Source organism: Ahaetulla prasina, chromosome 4, assembly GCF_028640845.1.
Source record: "Ahaetulla prasina isolate Xishuangbanna chromosome 4, ASM2864084v1, whole genome shotgun sequence".
In the NCBI taxonomy this organism is placed as follows: Eukaryota; Metazoa; Chordata; class Lepidosauria; order Squamata; family Colubridae; genus Ahaetulla; species Ahaetulla prasina.
In genome coordinates this window covers 12,779,375-12,792,302 of record NC_080542.1, presented here as the reverse complement: position 1 = coordinate 12,792,302, position 12,928 = coordinate 12,779,375, and the positions used below count along the sequence as shown (strand labels likewise).

The window sequence follows — 12,928 nt, the reverse complement described above, 5'->3', positions numbered from 1 at the left end:
AGAATTACATTTATAAAGGGATATAACACACATCTTATTTTGAACTTTGTAAGGAATGCATGATCTGAAAATAGAAAAAAAAAAGAGGTATAAAGTATATTTATATCTTATCATAAAATAAGATGCTTAATGAGCAGGACCACCTATTGTGGGTTTAACTTTCTTCATATTAGGCCTTTCGCTAAAGTTCAGAGAGGTAAATTCAAATGTTCTCAAAAATCCATTTTGTTTGCTCTATTTTTTTTCCTATTCTGATTCTTATTTGTGACTTAGTTTTCATATCCTTTTGATGTGTATTTTATTAGTCCTTATACTCATATATAAGACACACCATTTTAGGTTTCTATACACATGAACGGATTTGAGCCTGTGTCGATGATTTCTTAGGAATGGATTTAGTCATTCTGCCAGTTATGAACAGAATTATCTGGACAACCCAGCTTAAGCCCTAGATGACTACACTTCAGGGTATCAACACTGAGATAGGAGAATCAGTAGCCTGACTTTTTAAAAGTTTATTCATCCATTGCTTTCCACTTTCAAGCTTTTGAAAACAAAAAGTGGAAACAAAAAGTGGAAACAAAATTCTGTTTTGACAACTCCATGCTACTGAGAACAGCTCTGGGAAATCAAAGATTACTTTGGTTAAAAACTGAGCAAAACATGTTTCATGTTATGGCATGAAAGCCTGAATTCATTCCAGGATAATCACAATACATTTTCAAAGAGGATGCTAATTTGATTAACTGTACTTACAATGTGTTCCTTTTGTATACTGAGGGACAGACAATTTTCCATTCAAAACTACATCAGTATGTCCTAAACATACTGATTTTGTGCACTGTTTAAAACTATCATCTAACAAAAATGTCCTCCATTTCCAGAATGGTGACCAAGTTCTACCAGCATATTCTAGCTTTGGTCTTCGCTATTGATGAGATCAACAATAATCCCAAGATTTTACCCAACACTACTCTTGGGTTCCACATCTTTGACAGCTACTCTGATTCAAAGATGACTTACCGCACCATTTTGGACCTGCTCTTCACTTCACAAGAGTTTGTTCCAAACTACAAATGTGGCAGTCAGAAAAACATAATAGGAGTCATTGGGGGATTTGGCTCTGATACAACCTCATGCATGGCAGATATCTTACATCTTTATAAGATTCCACAGGTAACACATGAGAAATTCTCCATTTTTATTCATCTTTTGCCTTCATTAATGCTACCACTATAATGATCCTTTAGGTGAGAGTGCCGTAATAAGGTGAAAACAAAAAACGCTGAATTGATTTCACTATTTACAATATCATATTCATAAATGTGTGCGCTAGATTCAGAAGATTTAGATTAGGCCAGACTAATTTGAATATTTAGGAGCCAGTTTGTTGTAGGGGTTAAGCCCCAGGCCAGTATTTCTAATCCTGTCTTGAAATGAAGCCAGCTGGATGACCTTGGGCCAGTCACTCTCAACCCTAGGAAGAAAGCAATGGCAAAAAAATGGATGAGCACCAAAATGGCTCTAGCTAAACAATAAAGATGTCCAGTTGCCATGATTCAAACTTCAGACACTTTTGCCCAGTTAACCCATAACCACAGACCTGCGGTCATAGTGACCGCAACAGTTTTCCAAAATGTTTGGAACACCCCTATTTTTAGAAATGGACCGTTCCAGTTGCGAATTTATATTTTATTTATTTATTTATAATTAGATTTCTATCCCGCCCTTCTCCCGAAGGACTCAGGGCGGTTTACAGCCATATTAAAATACAAATATAAATAGCAATATTTAAAAACAAATTAAAACCAAATATTTAATGACCGAAACACTAAAACGGTCAAAGACTGATTTAAAACCTGTTTAAAATTACAATAAAATATTTCTTAGGCTAGTCCCGCATGATGAAATAGTAAAGTCTTCAGTTCACGTTTGAAGGCCCAGAGGTCAGGGAGTTGTCGTAACCCCGGAGGCAGCTCGTTCCATAGGGCCGGTGCTGCCACAGAGAAGGCCCTCCCCCGCGGGTCGCCAACCGACATTTTTTGGTTGACGGCACCCTGAGGAGGCCCGCTCTGTGGGAGCCCACAGGTCGTTGGGAGGCTATCAGTGGCAGAAGGCGGTCTCGTAGATAGCTTTTGTTTTCCCACCAATAAGAGTGTATGCAGCATTGCGTTTGCATCAGTTATTTGGTGTTTTCTGTAGTGGCATTTGAATTTGAATTGTGGTCATTTGGACCGCAGATCTTTGTTAATGTATTTTTTTTAAAAAAAAACGTTGGGGCCAAGTTTTCCACCAAAAAGAGTGTGATTTGGTGATCCAAACTTCAAATAAACTATTCTAAAATGGTATGGAGAAGCAAAGAATGATCTGAGTGAAGTAGAATTAGATTGTGACAAAAATTTTGTAACGGACGATGAGGAACCTGTCGTCACCGCTGATTCTAATATGAGCAATGATGAAGCTCCCAATGAAATTGATAACCAGGTACAATCTACGTCATGCAATAATTTATATGGGAAGAACACATTCAAATATTCTTCTGCACCTTTCGGAAGCAATAGGTCCATAAACGCTAGTCACAATATTGTTGTGCAATTACCTGGACTACAGCCAGCAGCTAGAAATCTCAGAAATTCACCTACTCCCCAAGAGATTTGGAAATTATTATTTTCTAAAGAAATTATTAGTGCCATCATTCAGTGCACCAATGTAAAAATTAGAGAAGAAAGATGGAGAAACAAAAAAGTGACCTGCGCGATGTGGATTTGTTAGAGATCAATACATTTTTTTGGTTTATTGTTCTAGACATCAATTTTTAGATCCAACCATGAAAACATTGAATGACTTTTTGCTACTGAGGTCATTATGACCTCATGTCTGTAATAGCATAGCAGAAATAGTACATCTGTGGTTAAGGGTTAACTGAGAGTCTTCATTGTCAGACTTGTACTGGCATTTCGGGATCAGAAAAGATGTGCTTAAATCAATCAATGAAATAATGATTCAGGGAGGGGGGGGAATGAACCCTAAAATCCCTGTTTGAACTCTGAAATTTTCACTTTTTTTTTTTTTTAGATTTCATATGGCTCATTTGAACCAGCATCCAATGATCAGCTCCGTTCTGCTCCTTTTCTCCGCATGGTTCCCGGTGAATTACTTCAATACCAAGGACTTGTCCAATTGCTTCTGTATTTCCAATGGCAGTGGATTGGACTCATGGCCACAGATGATGAGAGTGGAACATATTTCTTACAGACAGTTGAGCAAATGCTTTTACAGAAAGGGATCTGTCCAGCTTTCTCAGAAAGGTTGACAAAACATATCTATTTTTTTGATGAAATAGATACAATGGTCTTTGAGAGAATGGACATTTTGAAGAATTTTATGCTAAGTACAGCTAAAGTTGTCCTTGTTCATGGAGAAACTGCATCCATTACTTGGTTGATAGTCGCTATACAAACAACTCAGACCATGCAAAATATATTTCCACGGGAAAAGGAGAAATACAGTCCAAAAAGGGTATGGGTTACTACCGCCCAAGTTGATTTCACCTTATTTCACTTTCAAAAAATTCTTGATGTGAAACCCCAAATCTTCCATGGAGCTCTTTCTTTCAACATTCACTCAAAGCAAATTCAAGGTTTTCAACAATTTCTTGAGACTGTCAATCCCTTTTGGGAAGAAAAAGATGGTTTTATTCATGAATTCTGGCCACAAGCATTCAACTGTTTCCTTTTCAGAATCAATGTGTTAAGTCTCGCCTTTCTACCATGTAATAGAAAGAAAACCTTAAAGGATCTTCCTGCACCATACTTTGAAATGAGCATGCTCGGTCACAGTTATAGTATCTATAATGCTGTCTATGCATTGGCTCATACTTTACATGCAATGTACTCAACCAGAGTCAACCACAGACCATTGAAACAGGGAGGCAGACGGTCACCTCAGAATATAAAACCTTGGCAGGTAATATCACTTGAATGACTAAACACAATATTTAAAAATATTGATAAGATCCATCTAACCTTTTCTGTTCTTGGATGCTAGGTGGGATCACATCCAGTTTTTTTTAATTTACATTTATATCCCGCCCTTCTCCGAAGACTCAGGGCGGCTTACAGTGTGTAAGGCAATAGTCTCATTCTATTTGTATATTTACAAAGTCAACTTATTGCCCCCCCAACAATCTGGGTCCTCATTTTACCTACCTTATAATGGATGGAAGGCTGAGTCAACCTTGGGCCTGGTGGGACTAGAACCTGCAGTAATTGCAGGCAGCTGTGTTTTAATAACAGGCTATATTACAGCCTGAGCCACCACGGCAGTTCATGCTTTTATTGTGAGATCACCAGAAGATTATACATGTAAAAAATTATACATGTAAAACTCGAAAAATTAGAATATCGTGCAAAATCTTATTGGTTGATGATCTCTGGAGGGCCAGGGATAGGGGTTGTTCCTCTGCCTTGGTCCTATTAGACCTCTCAGTGGCTTTTGATACCATCGACCGCAGTATCTTGCTGCACCGGTTGGAGGGATTGGTGGTGGGAGGCACCGTTTATCGGTGGTTCTCCTCCTATCTCTCCGATCGGTCGCAGACGGTGTTGACAGGAGGGCAGAGGTCGGCCCCGAGGTGCCTCACTTGTGGGGTGCCTCAGGGGTCGATTCTCTCACCCCTCCTGTTCAACATCTATATGAAGCCGCTGGGTGAGATCATTAGTGGCTTCGGTGTGAGGTACCAGCTGTACGCTGATGATACTCAGCTGTACTTTTCCACACCGGGCCACCCCAACGAAGCTATCGAAGTGCTGTCCCAGTGCCTGGAAGCCGTACGGGTCTGGATGGGGAGAAACAGGCTCAAGCTCAATCCCTCCAAGACAGAGTGGCTGTGGATGCCGGCATCCCGGTACAGTCAGCTACGACCGCGGCTGACTGTTGGGGGCGAGTCATTGGCCCCGATGGAGAGGGTGCACAACTTGGGCATCCTCCTGGATGAATGGCTGTCTTTTGAAGACCATTTGACGGCCGTCTCCAGGAGAGCTTTCTACCAGGTTCGCCTGGTTCGCCAGTTGCGCCCCTTTCTAGACCGGGATGCCCTATGCACGGTCACTCATGCTCTCATGACGTCCCGTCTGGACTACTGCAATGCTCTCTACATGGGGCTCCCCTTGAGGAGCACCCAGAGGCTCCACTTAGTTCAGAATGCGGCTGCGTGGGTGATAGAGGGAGCCCCTCATGGCTCCCATGTGACACCTTTCCTGCGCAGACTGCACTGGCTACCTGTGGCCTTCTGGGTGTGCTTCAAGGTTTTGGTAACTATCTTCAAAGCGCTCCATGGCTTAGGGCCGGGTTATTTATGGGACCGCCTGCTGCTACCGAATACCTCTCACCGACCCGTGCGCTCTCACAGAGAGGGACTCCTCAGGGTGCCGTCGGCTAGGAAGTGCCGGCTGGTGACGCCCAGGGGAAGGGCCTTCTCTGTGGGGGCCTCCACCCTCTGGAACGAACTTCTCCCAGGACTTCGTCAGCTTCCTGACCTCCGAACCTTCCGCCGCGAGCTTAAAACACATCTATTTATCTGCGCAGGACTGGATTAGATTTTAAAATTTAAATTGGTTTTAAATGGGTTTTATTATGTATATGTTATTTTTAATTATTCGGCCATTTCTAATAAGTTTTTTAACTGATGTTTTATTTTGTATTTATATGTATATTTTTAGTTGGCTGTGAACCGCCCTGAGTCCCTAGGGAGATAGGGCGGTATACAAATACAAAAAAATAAAATAAAATAAAATAAAATAAATAAAATAAAAGTTCATTTATTTCAGTAATGCAACGTAAAAGGTGAAACTTAATATATGAGATAGACTCATTACAGGCAAAGCGAGATAGTTCAAGCCTTGATTTGTCATAATTTTGATGATTATGGCTTACTGTACAGCTTATGAAACCCCAAATTCACAATCTCAGAAAATTAGAATATTACATGAAATCAATAAAACAAGGATTGTACATAGAACAATATTGGACCTCTGAAAAATATAAGCATGCAGATGTACAATGCAGAAGAGCTGAAGGCCGCTATTGAAGCATCCTGGTCTTCCATAACACCTCAGCAGTGCCACAGGCTGATAGCATCCATGCCACGTCGCATTGAGGCAGTAAGTGATGCCAAAGGAGCCCAAGCCAAGTACTGAATACATATGCATGCTTATACTTTTCAGAGGTCCGATCTTGTTCTATGTACAATCCTTGTTTTATTGATTTCATGTAATATTCTAATTTTCTGAGATTGTGAATTTAGGGTTTTCATGACCTGTAAACCATAATCATCAAAATTATGTCAAATCAAGGCTTGAATTATCTCGCTTTGCATGTAATGAGTCTATCTCATATATTAGTTTCACCTTTTACGTTGCATTACTGAAATAAATGAACTTTTGCACGATATTCTAATTTTTTGAGTTTCACCTGTAATTATTTAAAGAAAATAATGATGATGTTGACAATGTTATCCATTCAGTCACGTCTAGGGGTGGTGTTCACTTACTTTCCCTACCGGTTCGCAAATGTGAATGCATGCATCCCGTTCACACATCCCATCTGTGCATGCGCTTTGCTGGCATGCATGCATTCCGCGCATGCACCCAGCCTCAAAAATGTGCCTAAATACAATGGCGTAGAGCAGGGGCAGATGGGTGGGCCATTTCTGCTACCGGTTCGGGCAAACTAGTCCGAACCGGCTGAATACACCTCTGCTCATGTCGTGTCCCACTCCTCCTCCGACAGCCGGGTCTGGGAAGTCTGTATCAAGCATGGCCACGAAGCCTCTGCAGCTCTGCCAAATTCCTGTCAGAGTTCTCAGGGCAGGCAGGAATCCAAGGTGTGACTTCAGCAACCAGATAAGACTTTGCCTGACTCAAGGAATGCCAGAAAGCAGATCCTTTATATAGGCCATGGGATGTGGTACCATGACTCAGCACTTATCCAGGCCTGCCCCTTCCTTCCTTTTGCTGACGTCGCCTCTCCATTCTCCAGAAGCGGGGATCTGTCCACTGCATCGTTTTGTCCCCAGCTGCCGGCAATTCCAGCTCATGGCTGGCTTCGTGCTCACACGCTGTAGGAGGGAGGTTTGTTTGCTCAGTTTGTCCGGGCACGGTGCCAGGGCTGGGGGCTGGAGGCATGCCAGGCCATTCTTCTGCACTATCAGTCTCTGGCTCCGATGGCAGGAAATGTGAGGGGCCCGGCTGAGGGGAGGAGGGAGGGTGAGGCACAACAGCTCATGTCTGATTCTCCATGACTCTATAGGCCACATTTTCCAATTTTGCATTACTTCTCTGAGTTTTTTCTATGTTCTGCCTGGTGTCAATTTTACTGCTAATTCTTCTGAACGCAATTGCTTTCTGCAATGAATTCCCGCTCAGGACATAGCCAAAATAAGTGAGATCCAGTTTTGTGATTTAAAGAAAAGAATAGAATCCAAGTTAACATTTACTATTTTAATCATTGCTTTGTTGTGTGATTTGCCTTTCAAACAGGGAGGCATCTTTTCTCCCCCAGGAGAAAAGACATTGCAATCCTTTACCGCCTGTTACTTCATTTTTTTCTTCTTATGCAGCTTCATTCATTTCTTCAGAGGATTTCATTTAACAATAGTGCTGGAGATGAAATTACGTTTAATGAACATGGAGAATTAGCAGGCGGATTTGATATTACAAACTTGGTCACTTTTTCTAATAATTCCTATATCAAGGTCCAAGTTGGGAGGTTGGATCCTCACAAAGGATTTACTATTGATGAAGATAAAATTGAATGGGAGAGAGATTTCACTCAGGTGGGGAAATGACAGTAATGTTTTTGAAAGAACAATGTTCACTTCTAATGATGCTAGTAGATCAGGACAACGATTCCTGGTCCAGAGGAGATCTCTTTGACCCCACAGAAAGTTCCTCTTACAAAGAAACTAGAAAAGTGGTTGAACTGGAAACATTCATTCTCTGACTACACAGAAGACAGTAAATTCCAAACTGGGGTTAACAAATTTAATTCCTGCGTTTGTACATCATGCCCAAACAGATGAAGCAATAGAATGAATTAATGCAATAGCCTATTTCATGAAACATGCTCATATGATGACCGTGTTCTAGAACAGGCAGAACCCCAATTTTATTCTGATTTAATTTATCATATTGTTTAAACTTGCTGATTGTCTATAGAGATTCTCAATCACCCAGGTCATGGTTGTCCCAAAGGTGCTTTTCCAAAAGACAGCTGGAGTTTCTTGTTGTTGTTGTTTTGTTTGTTTTTTGGAAACATTTCACTTCCCATCCTGGAGAAACTCCTTTGGAGGAGAAGAGAAACATTTTCAAGGAAAGCATCAGGAAATTCCAGTTGCTTTTTGGAAAAGCCCCTTTGGGTAAACACACTAGGTTGCTTCAATCAAACATATGCAAGTAATAGTAATTGGAAACAATTAGATGTCCATGTGTACCTTAACAATCTGGCAAAAATTATTAAATCAGTGGTTATTTTATTTTGCGCTATCTTAGTTGAAACATCCATCATTGTCGGAATGAAAATCTTCATGGAAGAGATACAGTTTCCTATTCTGGAAACATATAGTACAGTGATGGCGAACCTTCGGCGTTCTCGCATGCCGCCCACATGCCGGAAGTGGCACACAAAACTGTCCCATGCCAAATGCAAAGCCTTGCTGGCTCCCATCACATTCCTGTGCTCAAACAGGCAGTCGTGCATCCAATGCTGGTGACCCCAGAAATGTGGCGATCCATCGTGCATGCACGTTGGCAAACCAATGGCACGCGTGCCACCTCACGCTTGCATGTTGGCAAACCTATGACATGCGTGCTGCCTCACACATGCGCGATCCACCGGCACCACGCGCACATGACGGCCAGCAGACCAGCACGCATTTGAGCACAGGAACGTGACAAGGAGCTGGCAAGGGCGTTCATTTGGCACAGGACGGTTTCGCGTGCCACTTCTGGCACACATGCCATAGGTTCGCCAACACGGATATAGTAGATGGTTCCTCCAAATACATCAAGTGAAGCACTCAAATGTGAGATGGATCCTCTAGGGATTTCCTTAATACTAGAACCATTTCTATATTTTTGGATAGGTACCACCTCTTTCCCTGTGTAATGAAAAGTGCCATCCTGGCTACAGTAAGAAAAAGAAGGATGGAGAGAAATTTTGCTGCTATGATTGTGCTCTATGTCCAGATGGGATGTTCTCAAACCAAGAGGGTAGGATACATTGTGCAAAGGTATAGAAAGTGATTCAGGGGGGGGAAATGTAAGAAATTGTTCTCCAGATTCAGTATGTATATAAAATATATTTTTTTTAAAAAATTAAATGATTTGGATGCAACTTTTCCTTTATAAATATTTAGTTACCATATTTTTCGGAGTATAAGATGCTCTGGACTGTAAGACACACCTATCTTTTTTGAGGAGGAAAACAAGAAAAAAAAACTTGCCTCTGCCTCTCCCCAGGGGGAGAGCCTTCTCTGTGGGGGCACCTACCCTCTTGAATGAGCTTCCTCTGGGGTTACGATTACTCCCCGACCTCCGGACCTTCCGACGCGAGCTCAAGACTTTTTTATTTCATCGCGCAGGGTTGGCCTAATGTCCTACTGTTTTAAGTGGGGTTTTATTATTGTTCTTTGAATAATTTTAATAGGTGCTAGCCAATTTGAATTAGATTTTTATATTGTCTTTTAATTTTATTTATAAATACTATTTTATGTTGGCTGTAAACCGCCCTGAGTCCTTCGGGAGAAGGGCGGTATAGAAATTTTAATAATAATAATAATAATAATAATAATAATAATAATAATAATAATAATAATAATAATAATAATAATAATAATAATAATAATCTGCCTCATTGCACCAAATAGCAAACAGCCTGCTTTAGTTTCATTTTCAGCACAGCCTGATTAGTACAAGAACAAAAAAAATCTGCCTCCCAGCTATTTGCCTCCTTGCAGCAAACAGCAGAGGCCTGCATGGCAATACACTATGGAAATCCCTGCAGCCTGAAACAGCTGAGGGTCAGGAGGCCGATCCAACCGACAATCAACTGCTTGTGCTAATCAGGCTGTGCTGGAGCTGAAACAGGCTGTTTGCTGTTTGCTGTTTGCTGCAAGGAGGTAAATTGCTGGGAGACAGAGGCCAAAGGGTAGGGGCCAGCAGGTGGGTAGGGCTACATTTGGTGTATAAGCTGCACACAAATTTTCACCCTCTTTTGGCGGGTGGGGGGGAGTGTGTTTTATACTCCAAAAAATACGGTAGTTAGAAAACTCAGTTGTTGATCTTCCAACATTTCTCCATTGGCATTTTACTGTTAAAATCATTCTTTTTCGGCTAAATGAACTTCACAAATAATATTTCATAATAGTTCATTTAACACCAGCTAATCATCTAATCTGGAAAACAAATTGAACAAAATAATCTAGAAACTGTGAATGTAATAGTTTAGGATCAAGAGTGAATAAATAAGGAGAAAGAGTAACAAATGCAATCTTATCAGTTAAAAGGAGATATGAGTCAAGATTCATTCTGTAAAGTTGCAGATGTGTCCTGGAAGAACGTGGTTGATTGTATGATTAATTGAAAATTGCTTTTATGAGCAACTGTTTGTCCATTTCAAGGCATTGGACATTTAAACAGCAGTAGATGTCAAGAGCTACTAGAAAGCTATTTGAAGAAACTTCCTGGCTAATTTAAAGGATTTGTTCCTAAACCATGCTATAGAACAGGGGTCACCAACCTTTCGGACCTCATGGACCACTAAATTCATAATTTTAAATCCTGTGGACCACTAATATGATCTGCCTAATGACTGGCTGGGTGAATGTGGCCTACTCAATGTCACTCATATCGAGGGGGGCCTTGACAGCTTCTATTCGACCCTCCTCTCCCCACCTGGGCTCCTTAGGGCCCCAACAGGAAGCAGGAGTTGGAGCTAAGAGAAAGAGTTGACAAAACAGCTCAGTTCAAATTGGATCTGACCGAGAAGAAGGCTCAGCAGAAGCACCTCCCTGAGGACTATGAGCATAGGCTTTCCAAGCAGAGGGATGACCTGCAGGAGTGCAAAGCCAGGTACAGGCTCCTGGAGGCTCAGTGGGCTGAGATGGTCAGCCAGTTCCAGGCCATGATGCAGTCCCACTGTAACAAAGTCCTCTGGCTCTTTGCCAGCAGTGGCACTTCCCTCCAGCCATCGCCCAAAGCCTTGAACCAGGAGGCTGAAGCAGACCCCAAGTCGGAATTTCAGCCCCCCTCTGACCCACACAAAAAGACCTCGAAGGGAAGACTCTCTGCAGCAACACAAACATTCATTGCACGTATCTGTCCCAGGGGCCGTAGTTTGAGGACCCCTGATTTAGTGCAATATAAAAAAATGCAAAAAAAAATTTCTGTGGACCACCAAAATTTTCTTGTGGACCACCAGTGGTCTATGGACCACCAATTGGTGACCACTGCTATAGAAAGATGGATCTGTAACTTGTTCAAAAGCAAAGGAATGAAGGACAAATCACAGTCTTGCCCATATACTCCAGGCAGGAAATAAATAAAAACCTTACCTACAAAAACTAAGGCATCATTCAGAGCTATTTAATATAAAAATACTTTGCTGCATCACATAAACTGTATGGATATACATCTGGGTTTCTGTGAGCATGTTACACCAGAGATTTGAATTGTGATTCTTTCTGAGTAAATTTATGTTTGTTGATTTCAGATACAGAAACATGTCTCAGATGTCCAGAGGATCACTATCCAAACAAATTCCAGGATCGATGCCTTCCTAAAATTCCAAACTTTCTCACTTTTGAAGATCCTTTGGCTATCGTTGCAACTTTCTCAGCACTTTCACTTTCTCTGATCACAGTTCTGGTGCTAGGCATCTTCTTGAAGCACCATGATACGGCCATTGTGAAAGCCAACAATCGGAGTCTCACCTATATTCTTCTCATCTCTCTCCTCTTGTGTTTCCTCTGTCCCTTGTTGTTTATTGGAAGACCTAACCAAGCCACCTGCTTTCTTCGCCAGACCACTTTTGGCTTCGTCTTTTCTGTCTCCCTTTCAGGCATTCTGGCAAAAACGATTTCAGTGGTTTTGGCTTTCATGGCTACCATACCAGGATCCAGTATGAGGAAATGGGTGGGGAAAAGACTGGCCTATTCCATTGTGTTCACATGCTCCATCTTTCAAGCAGGAATCTGTGTTCTGTGGCTGGCAATATTCCCCCCATTCCCTGATGTGGATGTGCGCTCAATGACAAAGGAAGTCATTGTTTTATGTAATGAAGGCTCAGTTACTATGTTTTATTGCATTTTAGGCTACTTGGGTTTTCTGGCTATTATCTGTTTCACTGTAGCCTTTCTAGCCAGGAAGTTGCCAGACAGTTTTAATGAAGCCAAGTTCATCACCTTCAGCATGCTGGTGTTTTGCAGCGTTTGGTTGTCGTTCATCCCAACCTATTTGTGCACTAAAGGAAAATACATGGTGGCTGTGGAGATCTTCTCCATCTTGGCTTCCAGCGCTGGGTTATTCGGTTGCATCTTTTTCCCTAAATGCTATATTGTTGTGGTAAGACCTGAACTGAATAACCGAGAACAGCTTATTCGAAAATAGGCATACATTTTAGATTATGAAGATTAAGTTCCAACCACATTTTTCCTTTTAGGGATTACGATGGATTGTACAGTAACTGATACTAAATTGATTTTGAACTTAATAACAGCAGCAAGGCTACTGATTGGATAGTACTGGAAGAAAAAAGAATTACCTACAATAGAAGAATGGATATTGAAAGTCTCCAGTTTGGCAGAGATGGCCAAAATCTCAGCCTTCTTGAAAGACAGTACTCAAGAAAAATATTTAAACGAATGGAAGAA

At 41.5% G+C, this 12,928-nt stretch overlaps 1 protein-coding gene across 1 annotated transcript; it reads left to right on the top strand.

Moving 5' to 3' along the window:
• The first annotated feature begins 885 nt into the window (after window positions 1-885).
• LOC131197915 (vomeronasal type-2 receptor 26-like) lies at window positions 886-12,665 on the top strand. Its single transcript, XM_058182417.1, has 3 exons — window positions 886-1,176; window positions 9,143-9,269; window positions 11,770-12,665. Exons 1-3 carry the CDS (start codon window positions 886-888, stop codon window positions 12,663-12,665), a joined length of 1,314 nt encoding a protein of 437 aa, XP_058038400.1.
• Window positions 12,666-12,928: the final 263 nt, after the last annotated feature.